At 36.1% G+C, this 21,703-nt stretch overlaps 2 protein-coding genes across 4 annotated transcripts in view; one reads left to right on the top strand and one right to left on the bottom strand.

The window, feature by feature from the left end:
* Positions 1-4,458, top strand: part of kra (basic leucine zipper and W2 domain-containing protein kra) — a 62,772-nt gene extending 58,314 nt beyond the window's left edge. For all 3 annotated transcript variants that reach the window (XM_067284754.1, XM_067284756.1, XM_067284755.1), the window contains exon 12: positions 3,757-4,458. In XM_067284754.1, coding sequence (XP_067140855.1) covers positions 3,757-3,776 — 20 coding nt within the window. In that variant the 3' untranslated portion in view covers positions 3,777-4,458. The remainder of the gene's footprint in view (positions 1-3,756) is intronic.
* A 535-nt stretch (positions 4,459-4,993) lies between these two features.
* Positions 4,994-17,630, bottom strand: LOC136987048 (beta-1,3-galactosyltransferase 1-like). The gene is made up of 4 exons (XM_067284685.1): positions 17,577-17,630; positions 11,741-11,845; positions 6,252-6,295; positions 4,994-6,011 (listed from the first exon to the last, which is right to left on the bottom strand). Exons 1-4 carry the CDS (start codon positions 17,628-17,630, stop codon positions 5,051-5,053), a joined length of 1,164 nt encoding a protein of 387 aa, XP_067140786.1. The 3' UTR covers positions 4,994-5,050.
* Positions 17,631-21,703: the final 4,073 nt, after the last annotated feature.

The raw sequence follows: 21,703 nt of genomic DNA, 5'->3' as shown, positions 1-21,703 counted from the left end.
CAATTTTATAAGTGTTTTTATAGCTCAAGCAAATACAATAGTTAAAATATGCTATATGCATATATTAAAATTTGTTTGCCATCTTATTCATAGTATAAGAATATATTATTTTAAAATTGCAAATAAAGCTATAATAACAGTAATGCATGAATTACAAACTTCACTATACATATGACAAGTCTATTTGAATATATATGCACAGTTTATTAATAAAAATAATGCTGCTGATGCCCAAGTTGGTCATCTTATTAGGTCCAGGGTGATTTGTTTTTAGACAGATTTTTGAGAAGAAAATGCTTCTTGTAAGGCAGAGAATATGGTAATTGCTAGCTTTACTTTGTACACTAATACAGTATTGAACCGAAAATCGGAATCAATTGGGGACTGGGGTTGTTCAGATTAGGGATTTGTTCCGATTACGGTTTATGTACAAAAAAAATATATTAACCTGTCCGATATTCAAATTTTTCTCCGTTGCGTGTCGCTTCGTGTTGAATTTTCGTCGATTTTAAGCCTAACGAAAATTTTTATAATAATAATCGAGGCTACTATATCGTTAAAAATTATTTCTGCATTTTGTACAAACAAAATAAATATATTGAAGAATATAAAAACATGAAAATTATACTTTAGAAGTAAATTTATTATCAAAAATGTTCGATTCAGCACGACACAGTCCGACTGAAAATCGTGCCGATTACCGGCGATTCTGATTACCGGGGTGCCGATTTACGAGTCTCTACTGTATTTAAAATTTTTTAAAGTACTTCTCCAATTTCAAAACCTTGTTCAAATCATCAAAAAAATTGTTAAAGGGCTAGAAATTCAAGGTATGCTTTTAACAGTTTTGTAAACCAATACCTTCTAACTAATTTTCTATTATTAATCAATTACTGTCTCTGATCTCTTAAACCAGATGGAGAATGAAGTTAACAGTGCTTTTATCTTTTTTAGCAAACTTGCTAAAGGTTAATTAATTACATGTACAGTTTTTGAACCATGTTTGATACCACCATCTTTTTGTGTACAGTGATGTACTTTTTTTTTTTTTTTTTGCAAACTCTCTCCTCTTTAATTGTGTGTACAATAATTTGTGGACCCCTTGACATTGACAAAATGACTTTAGAAGATATTTGCAGAACTTTTTAACTGATAGTTTATTCTACTAACTTGCAAGTAGGCTCATAAGAACAAATCCATATACCACTAATACTTCTAAAAAAGTCTACATAGACAATGTCTCAACCTCCTTCCTGCTATGATGATGTATTTTTAGTGGTTCCCCACTCGTCCATTAAATTGTACGCACAATTCGTGGATGGCCTGTAATCTATCTATTGTCACTTCTGCTAATGTGCCCCCAAAAGGGCCGGGGCTTTTTGATATTTTTAAAAGAATAGCTTACTTTGATCAAATTTTGTGTTATAAATTTTTTACTGGCTATCTATCGTGTGACAAAGTGGGCCTTCGAGCATCACGTCGACAACCCCGGAACGATTGTCTTTTTATTCAAAAGTGAATTAACTTAATGCACTTGTTTTATTTGTGTTGCAATGTCTAGGACTAGCTTTTCTTAGACTAATTTTGAAAAAGCACGTGAAACTTTAATGTATTCTGATGTTTTTATTTGGTCTCGATTATTGTTGTCCAATATTGTGTTTGTCGTCGATTTGTTATTGGGGAAGTTCTTTTTTGTTTTGTTGGACATTATTTGTACTGAACTTATTTTTAAAAATTCAATTACCGAGTAATTATGGCAAGTGAATGTTTCCAAATTGTTGTTGCACAATTTGGAAACTTAAGAATCGGCTGATGGTAATTACATATTATGAACTATATTCGATAAGAAAAATATTTATCCCATATGAATTCCGAAATCTGAAATGTTTGGAAAATTAATTTAAGTAAATTTTACAAATATTTTTTCTAGTTGGTCATTTAATTATAGAAACATTAAAATTTAAAGGATACAATTTTGTGAATTCACTGATATAAGAATTTTCAGTTGTTTTACGTAATTAAAAAAAAAATTTCAATTTAAAAAATATACTTAAATAAGACGAAATGAAATTTATAGTGAAAACTTACATTATAGTTGTAAATTGCATACGACAAAAAATCTCTGATCTTTGGGTTTATTTAGCCAATTATTAGTTTTAAAACAAGTACAGGAAAACAGTCGCCAAGCTCCTATCGATTTGCTTAGCCAAATAAAAATATTTGGGCATCAACTGTTAGCGAGGCACCGATCGATTAAAAATCAAACGTGCGGCTAATAAATAAAATGGACAAGAGTTTTACGGTTCCGGATTTTTAAGCGCATTTTTAATTGACTTTGAATGAAAATGAAACTTTGTGTGTTTGATTTTAGACTGACTAGTACTTTCGGACAAATGAGAGAACTTTGATTTGCAGTTGAAAAATAAATAAAAAAGTCTGCTGTTAGAGGCCCTATATTAGTACTTGTAATAATGGACTACTATTTATTTTAACTGAAAATTGCTATTGAATAGTTACCTTTCAGATTCCATTCAATTTTATAATCAGATGTTAGAAAGTTTCGGAAATATGGAATCTACAAGTTACAGATAACTATGTTTTGAGAGTATTTTTAATAACTTTTTTATTGGAGAAAATTTAATATACATCTACAGTACATATTTAAACACAATCAAGTTTAGTAAGAAGTCAATTTAATTGGGCATGATTTGAAAGAAATTGAAATTACATTTATTAAATTTTATTTATAGTATATTTGGATTATAGATGATGATACGTTCGAGAGAAATACAGACATATTTTGATTTCAGTTCAGTTATTATATTCTATAAATTGATTTACATTACATAATAATTGAAATTTAATAGTCTTTTTTCCATTTGAGAAAAGAAATGTCAGTCAACAAGCTGGGGGGAAAACAAATTTTTTGTTTGAAAAAATGTCATTATTCTCTAGATAATTCAATACTAATTATAGTTGTTATGCTTGTAAACAAGATAATTGATTTAATTTAATCTTTTATCCAGATTTTAATTAGATTATTGTTATGAAACATTGAACTGTGCCAGAACTTTTTGCTTTTACATCTTTGTTTAAATTTTTATATCAGAATTAAACTTTGTTTTAATCGCCAGACTTTAATAACGTAATGTAATTACGTTCACTCTAAAAATCCTTAACGTTTATTAACAACTGAAAAAGTGTTTTTTTTTTTTTTTTTTTTATTCTTTAAACTGCATCACTTTTCATTAAAGAAACTTTTGTGCAGTGTTAAGTTTGTTATACTTTTGAATGATTAATTTATATAATTAAGTTATTTAATTTTTTGTGTGGTGGGGTGTAATTGTTTTGTTTATTGACAAAAATCGAAAAATTTCTCAGAAGATTTAGATGTACAGATGAAATAATAAGTGTGATTTGATTGATTATAGATCGAAAAATTGTGTGTAGCGTCAATATCCGACGTGCTTTAAACAGAGTGGTTAACTTAGGAAACCACAATAAGTTAATAATTAAAATAATTGAAAATTTAATGATTTTTTTAACTTTAGTATTGTAAATTGGTTTAGTTTAACAGATAAGTTTTAATTACCGTATTGTGATGTGTTTAGTAAGAATTATGTGTACTTTTTATCATGTAGTTGCATTGTAAATGTACTAAGACCAGTGTTTTCTCTTGTTAAATTGTAAATTATCCTTTCAGTGATTTAATAATAATAATAATAGACTAATTATGGTGTTCTGGTTTCTCCACAGAATCGGAAGGAGAGGACTAAAATCACAATATCCGAGGCGAGATTTTCTGGCCTCTTTTGTCCATGGACATTTCAGATCACTTCCCAACAATTTTAACCATAAAAAGTCGACACCTCAGGACCAGGGAGACAAAAAAAATCATACCAAGCAGTCCATGTGCATTCTGTTAAGCGTTTCTATTTGAATTTCAACTGAGACTCGTGGATCCACTTCATCCTTTTAAACCCAAATTAAAACAGATGATATCAAATTATTTTTGTATGGTGGTTCTGAGAGAGATACATAAAAAAAAATTGCTTGTTTTAGGCTATTCTCAGAATTGTAAGGGGAGATATTTGCAAATTAACCAGATAAAAAATTGAGGTGACAGATTACAGCAAACGATGCAATAGTTTATTGGTCTCCTGTAATAGTATCATTGTCATTAAAGGGTGAAAATAAATTGTCAGTTTTTTATTTTTTGACATTTATTACGAAAAGGCCGAAACGTATTCTAACATTCTTATACTGATTTTAATAACATTTTGTGGGCATGTTTATGATACTCTGTACTGGTACTGCCGGTATTTTATACACAACATTTTTCGTAAATGTAAGGGAATCTCTTTTCGAATTGTGTTATACGTATGGCAAACATAGATTAAATATGATGTACAGAAAACAAAAAGAAGTGATTAAATTTGAGAAAACTGAAAAAAGCGACTGCGTTTAAGTGTTGTTTCTTCCCTCTGCGGTTTCCTTAAGATTATTTGAGATTGGATACGAGAATGTCTTTAATGTTAGAGAACAAAAAAAAATGTTTTTTCTAGGTTTATCGGCAAGTTTTTTTTTTTTACTTATTTACAAAATAAAAATTTACTGTTTTGAACAGTTGTTTGTATTCAGAGTTTTATTATTTTGTAAGCAGTATGTCGTCCTTCGAAAATAACTCATAATACACACATTCGAGATTTTTTTTTTTTTAGTATTTAATTTGAACCGCATCTTGAACACCGGGAGATGGCGAAAGAGAGAAAATTAAGTGTGAATTCTTACAAACGAAGTCATTTCTAGTGAATTACAAAAAGATATAATGAGGAGAAATAGGCAAATGACCTTACTGTTGTCGCTGTTTTTTCAGTTGATCTTTATTAAATCTTTCTGCAAGAGGAGGAATTTCACTTGATTTTGTTTCCTTTCCATCTCCGTATAGTGGTTTGGTTATTTACAGATGAAAAGAAGTTACACGAATAAAGTTATAATTGAAAAATGATGTACCGAGATTTAAAAAAATAATTCTGACGAAGAAACGGCGTCACGACACACGTTCGTGGTTACACGAGTGCTTCAGATCTTGCCATATCCAGTGTTGTCTTTCGGGCGTCACTCTGTGTCCCGTGAATCTAGTAAACATGGCGCAGTTGTGCGTCACGAGTTCTCCGCAACTGAAGCGTTGGTCGTGTTCCGGATACACTCCAATAGCCCTGGCACATTTTCCCGTGACGTAAACGTCCTCTATGGGATAGTATCTCGTCCGCAGAGATGTCCGATATAAGGGTTCTACCAGATCTCGCGAAATGACGTAACCCGCACCCGCTACGAAAATGGGATGCACTCTGATTAACGACGGAATTTGCTCCATTTTTCCGTGTTTCATACGAAGAGGCTGTTTAGCGTGATCTTTAACGCAACCCACGATCCATCTGCTTTTGTTCACGTTCTTAAGGAAGTCCACCAGATAAGGGACGTTGACGAAAATGTCGTTGTCCGTTTTCATGACAAATTCCACTTCCTTGCAGTGCAGCATGGTCCATTTCAGAGCCATGACCGTCTTCAGCGTCAAGTTGGAGTAGACGTCGACGAAATCTTCTTGGAGAATATCTTTATGGATTTCGCTCTCCTCTTCCAGTAGTTTCTGCTGCCGTTCTTGTCCGGGGTTTCCCACGACGAAGGCCAAAACCGTGTCCACTTTCTTCAGCTCTTCCTTGCTACCCCAAGTTTCTCTAATGGCTCGTCTTTTGTCCTCGTCCACGGCTCTGGACGTCACGAAGATGACGAGGAATCTTCTCGAATCCGAACACAAACCGGGTTGATTAATGACGTATGGAAAATCGTGCGGATTCACCACGGCCACTTTCGTTTTAGGACTACATCTCAGAACTTGGCTCAGCTCGAGGTGGAGTAAAACGAACAGAGCGAAGATTGTCAACGCGTACAACCTGTTTTGCCAAGTGCAGGAATCTAAAACGAAGGTTAATCTCCTCGTACGATTCATGCTGAAAGATATAAGCGAGAGTTAATTTGCATAATTTTTAGGAATCTCGACACGATTCTCGTGTCAATAACTGTCAGGAGCACGAAAATTCACGGTTAGTAGGACAGCTTGATACGTAAAGTCTACGAAATTAGTAATAGAATAATAATTATCTGAATTAAGTCAGAAAAATCCGAGTACACACTCCAATCACCCATCGGAGTTAATCTCGAAGAGTGAAGCAGAATGCTTGCAGACTCACCTGAACAATGCGAGACGATAATAGAAGATGGAGTTTGATTGACCTTATTTCTAACCGAAATCGGGTCATCTAGTCATCTACTCCTTTCGGTGAACGACCTTTCAACTCTCTTAAGTTTAAAATCGTCTTTTCACTCGATAATCAGGTTTGTGGATCGTCTCGATTGGCTAAAAAGGAAACCATTCAATTCATAAATTCTAAATAATGCGGGTTAAATATATAAGTGACGATCACCCAGCCCGTGTTCCCGTTATCTGTAATTTTCGTCCGTTCGAAGCAATTTTGCATTTTAATTGCTCGAAAATGTTCGTAAATCGTTAGATCTCGACCTCACACTTTAAAACCCAGACATTCATTGATGCGAAACGAAAAATTGGCACGTTTTTGTGGGTTAAATGCGTTCAAGATTAAAAAGGAGCGATACAGGAACGTAAACATTTCGGGCATTAACAGAGAAAACGAACAATACTCGAGTATTGGAGTTACGTAGTGTTAAAAGAATGCCCGTAATATGAATTGTTACTCGAATAGATCAGATTTGACCGGCGAGAAAAGGACAATTCGAAGGAGCGCAAAGTGGAAAATGATTAAACTGTCCGTGGAAACAGGAAACGAGCGGAGAAAACCAGAATTTCAAAAACTAATTATTTCCGGTAGAAGAAGAAGAAGAATTTATAAATAGAAACCAAGTTGAAAGAAATAAAATGCTTCATTAAGAAATTTTATGGAGAAATTGTTTTTTCCGACTTCCACAGGAAATTTTGCCGACAAATGACAGGAATAATTCGTAATTGCGAAGACAAGAAATGTCCACTTTGGTGTTACGTCGACGGAATAGAATATTGTGTGTACGTGTTTGTCGGTGTGAGCAGTGTTTCTATTAATAGTTCGTACGTAATAATGATTTTGTATCCAATAAAACTTACAAAGTTGGTAACAATTATTCGTAAATCATAATTAAAAAGTTTTTTCCCTTGAAAAATTTTGGTGTTTTTATTATTAAATTGTTTTATTTCGAGAAGGTGAAGTTTAAATAAAAGCTGGAAAATCCATTGATTCGTAAATAAGAAGGTCGATCAAAAATCTTGTGCATTCGTACTTTGAAAATTCCAGCAACGAGTTGCTAAACTTCCCGGCAACATTCGCTAGCGCCATCTGTTATCATATTGTTAAAAACTATATTTTTAATTATCATAAAATGGCAAAAAGCTTAGTTTCGAGGAAATGGATAAGTTTATAAAAATTTGTAAGTGCTAAAAAGGAGTGAAATCGTCATTAGGGCCGACCCTACTGAAGATACACACGACCCTGTTATCTTCCCACCCCCTCGTCCTTTAACCACCAAAATTTAATAGCATCGGTCCCCCTAATACACATACCTCCCCGAAAAATTTCAACATTTTCAACTAAAAGCACGGGATTTATTAAGCTTCGAAGAGAACAAAATTGTACCCCCCACGAACATCCATACATATAGAAATTACCCCTGCTATACCTTGTATATATATATATATATATATATTTGCATTTTTCGACGTTTTAAGATCCCGAGTCCAAAAATGTAAAAATCTTGGTGGTCTTTTTTGACCGATGGTCATACTTTCTCTCTGTTATATATAAAGGCCGGGAATGGTGGCGGAAGCGGTGAGGCCTACCGCTGTGGGAGCCGGGGATCGAATCCGGGCGAACAATCCCCAGGGAAAGCACGATGAATGTGGAGAAAGGACCCTGTTTGAAAGGTCTGAGTAAAACTTTCGTCCTTTTCGTTGTTTACCAATACGAATTCGAAAGTTCGTAGTTACAAAATACATACACTTCTACGAATGGCACGGCACAAATATGGCGCAGGAAGTGGAGAGATGACGTTCATGCAAGTTCTCTGTAGTCTTTCCCAGAATAAGAATAGAACAGATGTTTATGCGAAGAAAAATAGTTCCTTGTTTCTCATCAATGGAACCTAATGAAACCTAATGTTAAATAGAGCATATAAGATATGGTTAAACTGTTATAATATATTTGAAATTTCCGCTATTTTTGCATGAAATTTGAGAGTATTTAATCCGATGCCATATCACATTCTATTCTGTTTTATTGTTTACTACCGTCGTAGTTTCGTGGCTTAACTATAGCGGCGGAGTGATACACATTCAAGATTCAGCGCATCCGTTCCATTCTTATTCTGGGAAATACTGAAGTCTTTGTAAGTATAAAGAGAAGTTCGAATTAGAGGGAAAGAAAAGGCAAGATGTAGTACTCTTCTTCTTCTCTTCCTCACTGTTTATATGGAGATATTAGCCGTGTAGGCTCTTTCTCCGAATCGACCGGAAGTGACGTATACGTTTCAAGCCCCATCACGTGATGGCGGGAAGTAATGATGGTCGAAGGCTCATAAATAGAAAGCAAAGTACTGGCGTGTGATAGGTTAATGTTCAGTGTCGTCCAGATCTTGGTGGGCGCTAGCATATTGGGGAAGCGGCCGGATGGCCGAGCGGTCAAGGTTAGCAGCCTACCGCCCTGGGGGACCCGGGATGGCAAGTTGGTAAATCTCTTAGGGCTGTTTCACACTATAACCGACTCGACCGATCCTATAATCGGACCGACTAGTAGTAAAAGCATTCACACTGAGTACGATTTTATGTCGGTGGCCGATTCGTAAGGACCAATCGGAACGCGTGTTACAGATAGGACAGACTAGTCAATCATGGTAAGTTTTTCAATTTACACAGAAAACATGGCCGTCATGGAAAGCGATCGTGCATTTCGAATTGTTTTAAAACATATTTCATTCCTATCCAGAAACTGTAGTTCTGAATATGTTACAATTTATCGTCGGGCCATATCTTTGGCAACAATATCTATTGGAATGTTTTATAGTCAATCACGTACCTTCAACGTTTAGTTTCTTGGAAATCTCCGTAGAAGAATTATTGTTTTTAATGTTGTCTTTATAATCGGCTCGCGAATATCATAAAGCCACGGATATTTTCTGACTTCGTTTATTAAAGCTTCCGAGAAAACTGTACCTTCCGCCATTTTCTAACTTCGGATAAATCTAAACTCTGATTGGTTATAGCTTCGAAGCTCTCATTTGTAGTCGGGTCGGAGCAGTCGGCGAGCTTTCGTAGCTTGCGGACTGCTCCGACCCGACTACAAATATTTAACTTTTTAAATCTGCCCGACTGGAACGACCAGTCGGCCCAGTCGGTCATAGTGTGAAACAGCCCTAAGGCGTCAGCCTACCGTTCTGAGGGACTCAGGATAGAATTTTTTATGGCCCCAATATGATTTTTTTAAACTCCGCCCTGTGGCACTGAGAGGGCCTCTTATAGATGGCCCATTATGGGTTCGGCCAGGCCCACAATGGGGCGACCGGGCGGAGAGGGACGGGGCCCGACATATCCGAACGGACCATTCCCCGAAAAATTCCTGGGGATTATTCGACCCGTTCGGATTCGATCCCGGGTCCCCCAGAGCGGTAGGCTGCCACCTTGACCGCTCGGCCATCCGGCCGTCTGCCCCAATATGGTTGCTTAGCCGAACTCACGACGGATATCGAAAAAAGGCTCTTTTAGTGTCCACAGAGCAGAATGAGCCAAAAATGGCTTCACGGACGTGCTGCATTCATATATGGCAGAGGGACAAAGTACGGAGCCGATTCTGATCGTCACATTTTAGCGTCTGGATCAAACGAGAACACATTTCTAGTAATTTCGGTTAGGAGTTATTCAAGAATAAGGACCAAAACAGTAAATGCCTCATTTTGCCGCTCTGTGTACCCGAAAAGAAGCCCAGGAATTTCTCGTGGTAGGTTCGTCCTGTTACATTAGACCGGTCCCTTCCTACCTGGTAGTGCTTATTGTGGACCTAGCCATACGATCAGGGCCGGATTAACCCACTTTGGGACCCAAGACATTTTCTTCTTACCGGGCCCCTCCCTCTCCCACAAGAAGAAATATAAGAACACATTATCTTTAGAGTTTAGAATTCACAATAACCACATAAAAAGCAATATATTTTTGTTTATTTGTTTATTATATACAGTTGTCCAACAGAAAAGTAAACTATCTTATTTACAAGTCTTCTCGAAATAGACAGTTTGATAGGGCCCTTCAAAAAACCGGGCCCTAGACATTTGTCTCATTTGTATATGCGATGATCCGGCCCTGCATACCATGGATATAGAGTTAAAATAGTGCTCACAGGATGGAAGGTTAAAGCGAAACCATGTCATCACATCTTCAATCAGTTTTTTATTGTTAATCTCTTCAGTATTCCGAACCAGATAGCCATCAGCAGACGTTGCAAAATCTCACAGGGACCGGGACAACGAACGATCTAATGCGAAAGTGCATCCAAAAAACATCCAAAACAAAGATGGACGAAAGTGCATTAGATCGGTGCGATACGATGGAGGATCACATTCGGTGCCGATCGTATTACTCGTATGTTGTGATTAACAAAATTATAGCGTAGAGAATTTGGAGCATCAAACTTTCGAGTGTCGATAATTGACTCCTGACTAAAATTACACTACATTTATTATTGCGTTTGTTCACAGATGGCGTTCGTTCCTAATTCACCGTAATAAGATTTTTTTCCGATGACGTCTTTGGCGCCTTCACAATTCGATTAATTCATTATTATTATTTTTTTTTTCATTAGAAAAACAAATATATCGACCAAGTTTTGTCTTTTATTTATAAATTTAAACAATTTTAAAAAATAACGAAAATTTGCCAGAAATTTGACGAAGAGGAAGACAAAATATGCAAAATACAAAGTAAAAATTAATCTAATTGCTTATTACAACGCGCACCTCCTGTTTTGGAGCGTTAAGTATTGTTTAAACTTTAAACACATACCACAACGTGGATTAACGTAAATGTTTAGTGTTCGGCCGATATTAACGTGTAGAAAATTCTGAAAGTGTTTATCGAAGGAACGAAATGAGTCGTTATTGTTTCGTATTGTTTGGGAGTTTTATTAGGATTCCCCATCGTCAACATCGCGACATTCTAAACAACCGAGTATTAAACGTCTTTGGTAGCAATATCACACACACGTACGAAATATTTAATTTGAAGTGTCATAACAATCGATGACAGCTAAAACAATGGCTGTCATTAAATATTAAAATAATTAGATCTCGTACAGGAATAATTAGGTCGAATTGTCAATATATAATACCTTACAAGGAAGTATAAAATTATGAACATTTATTTACTGTTTCTTGTATTTGCTTCGTGTCTAGTTGTTAATAAGTCTAGTATTACAGGCTGATAATAAAACTAACATTAGATTACGAACAAATATACAACAGACGGGGTTTTAAATATTTTATTTCTCGCAATACAATTGTTTGTCACGTAGATTATTATTATTATTTATTTTTATTTTAATTTAGTAAGTCGAACAATCAAATTGTAACGCGTGGAAGACATTTATAACTAATAAAAGAAAAAATGTTCCAAAAATTTAGCTATACAAACGAAAGAAACGATTAAAATAAATAAAAAATGTCGACCGAGTCTCCGGAATGATAGAAATTGATAACAGATCACGTACACTACAACTAACACTACATTTTTATCGTTCTGGAAACAATTTTCTCGCTCGTGTTTTTTCCAGAGCCTTTTTTTTTTCTTCCCGGTTGTGACGCTAGTTATATAACAAAAAAGGTTACTGTCGTTCGTCTCAAAATCCGGCAAAAAAAACTGTCACGTGGCCAAGGAAGTCACTTTAGCAGGCGTGTGACAATAAAAGTCATTAAAAAAATCTGTTTTTCGCGTGTTACGTGATTACTTATCAACACGTCATCAAATGTAAGCCGTGGAGGCTCCAGCCTATTGGTCTGGTGAACACGGAACAGATCCGGGCGAGCAATTCTTTAGGAATTTTTGAGGGGCGGTCAGTCCCGAATAAGTAGAACCCGTCCCCCATTGTGGACCTGGCCGAATTCAAGATGGGTCTGGAATAAAGACCCTCTTAGCGCTGGCGGGAAGGGGGTAGGAAAGAGTAAACCAAAAACTCGTGTCTCGGGTGTTGCTAACATATTGACTAACTCACCAATGGCCGGACGAGTGGGTAAAATCGCCTCACCCATGGGCCCAGCACGTGGAGTTTTCTGGATTTTCTTCACGTGTCGAACACATAAACAGAAGCCAGTTTCCCACAAGTCCTCCCGGGAGGCACCGTTTTCTTGGCAGATCGCCCATGTGTTGCTTCGTATACCAAGAAAACAAAACGTGTCAGTCGATGTATTTATTTTACACGTTTTTCATTATATTTTATTTCATTGTTTTTATTTATAATTTGTTTAATCACTACACTTTTCCCCGAATAGTTAGTTGTATTTACTGCAAACGGAAGGGTAATTCCCGAGATTATTCGAGAGCGAGCCATTTTAAGGTGCTCTGGGGCATGCCTCGGTGAAGATAAGAATACCCAAATTGAGATCTGACGCGATAACGGACGATGGTACAAATTTGCACGAGAAAGGAGTGCTCCCTCCATCCTCAGCTCGAACGAGGTTAGTGGTAATCAATACTTTAAGATTCTGTGTAGTTGCGAATCTTAAGCTGTAAATAAATTTGCGTAAAATTGAATAGCTGTCGTTATTCGCGGGTCTTTACAATAAACCGTTGTTTGTGGCAGAACGCATTTTCTGTTTTTATCTGTCACGCGTGGTTCCTTACGTCGTTGTATCGAAGGCCTGCAGTTCACACTCGTTTATTTGCTGCGATCTTAATTAGTAAACAATGGGGGATCCGGGAGCAAATCTCCCGGGAAACCGTTTTTAATTCGTGTAATAAAAATTCTCGGGTAGAGACAGTAGCAGAGAGCTTTAGAAAGGATCTTGTCCCATTTTTTTTTTTTTTTGTTTTAATAGAATAAAACGACACGAAGTTACGTTAAATAGTCTATCAATTGAACCATTAGTTTTGATTTTTCTTCTCGAACCCTCCCTTCCGGACCCCTAAGCTCGAGCCTACTTCTCCTAATGGTTAATTCCCCACCGGGTAGGACGATGCTCGCTGTATGATGGCACAAATTTCGGAATATTAGAAAAAATTTTAAAGTAAAGAAAACGAAATGTTTTTCTCTCGATAAAATTGCTGCAGACGAGATTCTTGTCCCCAAAGCTGTCAAATATGCCAGACCCGTCTTTTGGTGCGGGCCAGCCCACCCGAAAGCCTGGCAACACTTCACCTCATCAGACGAGTGGCGCCGCGCTTCTGGCATAATTTTAATCTGCACGCGGCGACCGTCAACGTCGGTGCTTCCGATTGGTCGTTTCACTCTCCATTCTCTTGTTTTGCGCAAGCGCGGTCTTTTCGCCAATTAGAAGACAAGTGACTTTTGTTTTATAAGTATTCCATTTTACGCTCGTTCTTAGATGTTTACGTTTATATTATACGATTACGTAAGATTTGTGCTACGTCTAGAACTCCACTCGTATTCAAAAAGGAGAAAAGACCATGTCGACTCGGAGAAAAGACTATAAAGAATTTCTACGTCGACTCGGACTCGAACCCGGATTCACCAGAGTGGAAGACGGTGCTTTTAACTCTCGACCATCCGACCATCCGACCTTTCTTTAAAGCCATTTTTATTAATTCATTAATACTGGAGATTGAAGTATTGGTGAAATTAAAACAATGGATTCAACCTTCAATTAATGTTTTGTTTTTAAGTATTGTTTCTTCATTCTAAATAAAGAAAGACTTATTGTTAAAGTCAACTGTAAAAATTACGCAACTAAATATATTTAAATCGTATCGAAAGTATCAGAAATTCGATTCTTCTACTTTTAAATTCGGAATTGTATTATCTTCACTCGATTAAAACGAACGGTGGCGAGAAAAACCCTTGTTAAACACTAATGTAAATGTCGGTCGTCCATTGATTAAAAAAGAAATAAATAGAATGCAACCGTAGTGTATCCGAGTCTGTGATAATTTGCTTTACTCGAAGGAATTTGCCGGTAAATTTATCTATTTTTCGATCTCGCATTCTCGTTAACGTAAAGATTTCAATTCATCAAAGCTTCATTGATCATCCTTTCTCGTTTACCAATCGATTAGTGCGACCGAACGACAACATTTCTCTCTTGAATTCTATCCGCTCTCTCAATTGATGTTTGCTTATCGGAATAGCTCTTCTGCTCTATAATATTAAGTGCTTTTTTATACCACGACAACAGAATAAAGTTATTAACCGGAAGACTTAATGCTCTTCTTTCATTTATTTTCGCTTGTTAAGTAATTCTGGCTTTACTATGGTAATTATAACTGTTATTGGGCTGCAATTTGAAAAATTATAGGGCTATAAATTCCCACCGTCTGTCTGTCCTTCCTTAATCTCGAGAACGGTGTCAGATAGACGAAAGCCGAAACCACATATGGAAAGATTAGGGTACGACTCTATTGTTAACCTTTTTTTTTTTTATTTTAAATTCTTTTCGTTATGTTACCAGAATATTATCATTGTCGGACAGACAATTTTAGTTTTAATCCCGGTGAAAGGAACAGAAAAATTTGTAAGTGGAGTCTTTAGAAGAGTAGCCTAATCTTTTTTTTAAGGAAACTCGATAGGTGAACAATGTCTTAATTATCAACTCTTTCATATCCTAACGAGAAAAGTCAGGTTTAAACCGGATCCTCCGGAGCTCGAATTCTTAGTCGGTAAACAAAGAAAAATATGCTATAAATTCGCCTTTCCTGCTTTATTTTATTATCCAAAGCTCCTGGAAGGAGGATGAGTTTAAAAAAGTAGACAAGTGATAAAAGCGGGGGGGATGCGAAGAGGGATTTCGGGGGAAAAAAAGAAAACATTGATCTAAGATGTCAGAAATGTCACTCCGCGCTCGTAGAATATCGCGAGATTTGCTTTATTTTTTGATATTTTTGACAGTTTTGTCCCCACGCCTGATGACTCCGGAAAATTTACAGCTTAATCCTGTTATGTGTAAACGTACCGCCTTCGATCGAGCAAAAAATAAATGAATAAAATCTACATTTTTATATTTTAATTGTTTTAACGTTTGTTATTACGACGAGTCACTTTCAAGATGGCGGCCTCGTACATTAATCGAAACGAATCGATAAGTTTTAGCTTTAATGGTAGTTGTAATGAAATTTTAGTGTTATTCTAATGAATTGCGGAATTGTAAATTGATAATTGTAATATTGGAAATTAATAATATACAACGGTTCGTGACAATGTTTGGAAAACAAGAGCAGCGCCTGGTTACATTAATACTGGTTAATCATTATTAACAAACTGGAATTAACATGCTTTCGTTATTACTTAATTATTAACTACCATGTTCCATTTAACGTTTCTATTAAATCATCCATGTTTTCCTTGTTTACGTTACAGAGTAATTGTGGCTTGTGACGCAGCTTTACTGTATAATTTAAATTCTCCAATTATAAAATCCGAGATTCCAGACTGCTAGAATGTGTTTGGTCTTTCAAAATTCGTGTGTAGGATAAGTCGGGCCTTGATAATTATGCATAAATAGAACGAAGATTGAAGGCAGGGCCATTGGAAAACTGCTCGGACCTCTTGACGTACCCGAAGAAACCGCGTTAAATGGACAAGATTGAGATCCGAAAGTACCCCCTTTCCTGCCGGTTGTAATACGTGATCGAAAGGAAGTGTAGTGTACAATTTGTAAAGTACAACCGGGATATAGTTTGATGAAAGTTTAAATGGCACGGCGATGTATTCTAGATGCGAATGCCAGACAACGACCGGAATAAGTGTTCGAGTCAATAAATACGAGAAACGTGCCGACTGTAAAGACGTTCAATTGAATTCAAACACAAAAGAAATACCTCTTTGAAAATCGGATTATGAAAATTTAATCATTGTTTCTGCCGAAACACTAAGAAGTTTAAAGAATTTTTCGATATCGAGCGGGCCTTTCGGGTATAGAGACGGGTTATCTTTCGGAAGCGCCCCCTGTATATTAAGTGTTAAAAGTTGTATTATATTTAAAAACCAATTTGTTTTTGGAGTGCCGTATACTGTCGTGTCTTTACGCATTTTATTGGAGGAAAGACAAAAATTTCACATTCAAAAGTTAATTTAGTTTCGAATAGAAGAATTTAATTAATTAGATTACTGGAAATGTCGTTATTTTTATATTAATTAATGAATGGCGTTTTATAAGAAGTTAAAATATTTATCATCTTGCTGTTAGGCCATTTAATGAAGCTGCAGTCTCTGCCTTAACTGTCGCATGATTATTATTAGTCGAACAGACGTTTTCTGTTTCGAGCCAGGCACATTTAATTAACTGTTTCATACGGTTTATTCTTTATTTATTTTTTGGTTATTTAATAGCGAGCGCCCGTAAAAAAGTTAATATTAAGTTTTTAAAATATTTAATGGCGTGAAAAACTGTTTGCGTCGAGGAGATTCTTTAAAAATTTATTTAGTTAGTTAATGAACGAACAAATGTGTCAAAGTGGAAGCATTTAATTAAGTTGCAGAGTACAAATTTTACTGTATTTTTAGAAGAATAATATTTTTTATGGTCGCTCGTTACTGTTATTCACATCCTATAAAAGTGGGAGCCGGCAGAATCGTTTGGCCCGGGCCTTACTTTTAGGGGACCCCGAAAACATCTGTTACGAGTCAGTCGTTCCGTTGCCTTTCTTGTACATTAAGAAAAAACCTTCATTATTTGGTAAATTTTTAATTTATTGGGGACTCATAAAGGTCGCTCTCGACCTATGAGAGGACCTGCTACCATTATCTGTTTGTCTGTTGAGATTTGAACAGATTATATACATTATATATGAAGACAATTCGTATACAATAAAATATCTCTAAGCTACGCGGGTTTGCGCTTTGTCAACCGACTGGCCGCGTGGAATTTTTCGGAAATTCTACTTCTAAATAGGGACCAGTTTCTCATAGAAAGTCCTCCCGGCAGCCATTCCCCTTAGGCAGATCACCCATGTGTTCGTTTGCCTAATTCCATCGATACAATCCAATCATCGGGATCGAATCCGGTCTCCGAGAAAAAGCCCCAGGAATTTTTCGGGTGGCGTCCGGATACGTCGGGCCTCGTCGCTGGTCACCGGGCCACTCTATCGTGGCCTGGCCGAACCCATAATGGGCTGGCTAAAAGAGGCCCTCTTAGTGACCACTGGTGGAAAGAGTTAAAAGAAAAAGAGACCTTTCTGTTTGATTTCCATTCATTTTCAAATTTTGTCATGTCCGTATTCTTGGAACCGATCTCTACGGTACGCTTTGAAAAACAATGCTTCTGCCAATTATGGTCGAAAGGTGGGCGTGCTTCCCACTCACCGATGCGAACAGAGACACTAAACGAATTTCTATAAAGGCATACAACATAGACATTTTGCTACGACATAATAAAATTGTGCAGTCAAATCCGAATCGATTCAGAACTCGACACATTATTGAGTTTTTAGAATCGATCCGACTGCAACCGCAGAGACTCCAAACAATCATTTCTGTCCGCGAAGAGAAGTTCAGACGTCAACCAAAGTTGGCGTCCGTAATGAAGAGTGTCCGCTTAAGAGAAGTTACATACTGGATACGAAAATGATCGTTCACAGAGGGCTAGCCGCTCCATTTAGAGAGGTTTCACTGTGTACGTACTGTACTTTTTACATTTCCCACTCTGTTACATATAACAGAGGGAAAGTATGGCCATAGGTCAAAAAATGACCTTCCCCTAAGATTTTTACACGTTTGGACTCCAGACATCTCGAAACGTCGAGAAATGCAAAAAAAATCGAGGTGTTTTTCTGTATGTATTGGTGTTAGTGTGTGGGGAGCACGATTTTGTCCACCCCCTTTGTAGCTTAATAATTCCTGTGCTTTTTGTCGAAATTTTCTGAAATTTTGCAGGGATGTTTATGTATTAGGGAGATCTTAACAGATGGCGCCACACACTCAGTTTTAAATGTTGCCGGATAAGTTAAGCAACTAGTTGCTGCATTTCTTTTTTTTTTTTTTAAATAAATATATTGCGTAGTCGCGGCTTCTTACAGGCCCTAAATGGTCTGTCCACACACCTTTTTGAGGCCTCAATATATTAAAAATTAATAAGAAATGCCACCAGGAAGGAATATCTCGTAACGGGTTTTTTGAAGTCCTTGTAACGAATGTTGTGCGAGATCCCTGAAGACCTTAAAATAAGGTCCGTGTGTCCGTCCTATAAAATAAATATAAATGGTGTTCATTTATAAATCGGTGTTCGTGGATCCTCTTTAAAACTAAAGAATTCGAGACGTTATAAACTTTACGATTATAAATTATATGGAATACGAAAGATGAGCGTGATGCAGCGCGCGATTCAAACAAAATACGATCCGAAAGGGTATTGAATAGAAGAACAAAAGAACAGTTGTGGAATGCATAAAACCCGAATTTATGAAGTAGAAATGTGAGAAAATTCCACAAGTTTTTGACAGATTATGCCGAATTTTTCGGATTCGCTTTTCCTGGGTAAAAAGAAAAATCTTTTAGAAAAGAAAGGAGTATTTTGCATCTTGAAAAAGCGAATGGTTTGAAAAGAAAATGTTTTCTTTCAGGCCAGAATATAAAAAGAATCAAAAGGTAAAAGAAAAGAGATATTGAAAAATGATAATGCAAAGAGAATAGCGAATTGTAATGCGGTGTATAAAATCTTTACTTTATTTGACGTCATATAATTAAAGATATTGAAGTTGTTGCCATCGATAATTAAAATTCAGGTTAAATGTAAGATTTTTTTCCTGGCATGGAGGATCTAGAGTAACGTCCATAAAGAAAACCACACGTAAAACTTATCGACTGATACTATCGAAGCGTTTAAATTAATATCAATGTGGTAAACCAACTGAAAATAGCATTGTTTATAATTTCGTTGATTTTCACTTGAAATTCGATGAAAATTTGTTAATAACGTCTTTTAAATAGCAGGGATTTCGTGAAAATATCAGTTTAGCCATTATACATTGTGTACATATCTTGTACACAGTATATAGTGCAGTATAGTAGTCCAGTAGACTGTACTACTGTTCTGCTCAACGAACCGCGCAGTACAGTAATACGAGTACAGTGAAAGGAATGGATAGATTACAAGAGTCTACTGTAATCAGATCGAGATAGAAGCGAAGATCGAAGATACTTTGCAAGTATCTAGATCTATATACCAATTTCGGTGTGAATTATTCCCACGAGCTTGCGATTTTCCACTTTCTTGTTGAATAGTAGCGCCTTCCTGCCGCTAAAGAGGACCATTGTTTGCGTCCGAGCCGGGAACATCGAGGATTTTTCGTTGGAAATCCGCTCCGGTTAGTCGGATATCAGGGAATTTCCCCAAAATTTTCCTAATAAAAATGTTTTAAATCAACACTGTACGTAGGGCCACCTAATTCAAATTTGCCCGAGTCCCCACGAATCTATAACGCGCCAAGTATTTATTTGTAGGTATTCAGAGTAAGGACAATACGATAGGCCAACATTTTTCTTATATATATTTTTTCGGATTAGTCCAATTTTCAAATTATGATTGAATCATTTTTCGTGCCAGGATTTTTTCGCGCATTCCCTATTTATTATTTATGAGAAATTTCGGCAAGTGCAATTTTCCGAACTTTGTTTTTTTTTTTAATCTTTACTTCGCCCTCAATATTGAGAAGAGAATAAAAGAAATTTTTATAACACCGAGAACAAAGATATTTTCGAAATCCCGTTTATGCGGTGGAGAGGGGTGAGTTTTAAGTGGCGCCATCTAGTGTACGAAAGACGATTCGTTATGCCAAACACGTCTAACGGATAGAGATTTGTAGAAATTAAAATAAAATAAAGAACAATGGTAAAGTGTGTATAGTTTTTATCCCTACACCCCAAAAATACAGTTAATTTAAAAGAGTTTTGGGCTAGTTTTGCTTGTATTGGGATTCGTTGCCGTTTCTGATAGTTCGGACATTGTTTCTTTGTTTAGTCGTTTGTGTTTTGATAAAAAAGTTTGTTTAAAACTTGTATTCGGGGGGGTCGAAGTTATATACGGATTTTATAAGGCTTTGTCGCTCCCGAGGGATTTGTGCCATCGATGTCATTCCCAGATGCGCCATAGGGTGAAATCTCTTAGGAAAGCCAGCCATTGTTTTCGAATTGTTTTAAAACAAAAGTAAACACAATTCCGGGAAAAATATATATATATATATATATATATTTTTTTTGTACAAGGAAAAAATTTTACCATTGAAAATTTCCCTAATCAAATGATGTGGAGAATTTCAAAACTAATCCCTATTTAATAATGGAATTTTTCGGGGGATAAAAACTGAAGAATTTGCGAATGGGGTGAGTCACTTTTATCAAATTGCAAAATCCATTTCTGTCTTTTATGAGTTTCCAATCGTTTGGAATCACTCGGATTTATGATGTTCGGGTCGGATACGTTTTAATAAATCGATAGAATCCAAGAAGAACACTCTTCCATCTTGACGAAACGACCTGGAAAAATTAAATTAAAAATGATATTTTCGCCAGGAAATAATTTCATTCTTCTCTTGGTCGAAACTTTTTTCTTCCCTTTTTTTTATTATTATTTTTTTTTTTTTTAGTGGGAGTGGAGGAGGAGAAGATGGAACTTTGCTGCTGCATTCTTGTGACTAAAGAGACTGCATTTATAAAAATCTTCTCTTCAAATATGAGATAAAAGTATTTTCTTCTATCCTATTATATCTTTTATCTTATTTTTCTTTCGCTTCAGACAATCCTTTAAGACTTAGGATCACCAGAAAAAGCCTGAAGTTGCCTTATATATATTTTTTTTATTTTATGTTTGACTTGTTGAGTAGCGAATTCGAATTATAATTGAATAATTTAAGAGGTAAATAAATTTCTCTTCGTTTTGTTTATCTTAGATAAAACTCTTTCTGCTTATTGAACAAGACGTTGGATAGTTCGGAAGGGAGGAGAAGTGCGGGGTTCGGTCCCCGGTGATGTCGCTGACGTAGCTTTAATCCGCCAGAATTTATGAGACACATGAAAGTTTTAACATAATCACTTTCTGTTTAAGTTTGTAGACATGCCGAGGTTATAAACTTAAATGGAACGAACGTCTAAAAATACTTAAATTTTGATTCGCAATGATTTAAGTATTATTTATCTTGGAAACACTTCGTGTGTATTATTTAATTATATTTTTAAAGATTCATAAGGGATTTATAAAAGCTTTATGTATACACACGCGGCTTTAAACTCTCGTATAATTGTATAATCTTTTACCACGAAGAGATGAGAAAAGTGATAGAGTAGCAATAAAACTGGTTACCTGTTCCCGTAGATATTTCGATTGTGTTCGGATGTAGCCAAGCAGAATGTCGGAACACACCCACTATAAAAAATTTCTTCTGCAGTAGAATAATACTTAATTCCAAGAAATACCTCGTACGTTTACGGCACGGATC

The sequence above is a fragment of the Centruroides vittatus genome, unplaced genomic scaffold (genome assembly GCF_030686945.1).
Source record: "Centruroides vittatus isolate TY-2023 unplaced genomic scaffold, ASM3068694v2 scaffold_1444, whole genome shotgun sequence".
Classification (NCBI taxonomy): Eukaryota; Metazoa; Arthropoda; class Arachnida; order Scorpiones; family Buthidae; genus Centruroides; species Centruroides vittatus.
This window is presented reverse-complemented; position numbering and strand designations above follow the sequence as displayed.

What these genes read in the sequence shown, in the direction of transcription:
- LOC136987048 (XM_067284685.1), bottom strand. Translation starts at nt 17,630, where the DNA reads ATGTCTATGTTGTATGCCTTTATAGAAATTCGTTTAGTGTCTCTGTTC. An exon ending in TAGTGTCTCTGTTCGCATCG is followed by an intron (nt 11,846 to 17,576) that starts GTGAGTGGGAAG and finishes AATTGTTTCCAG; the next exon opens with AACGATAAAAATGTAGTGTT. An exon ending in TATCGTCTCGCATTGTTCAG is followed by an intron (nt 6,012 to 6,251) that starts GTGAGTCTGCAA and finishes TATATCTTTCAG; the next exon opens with CATGAATCGTACGAGGAGAT.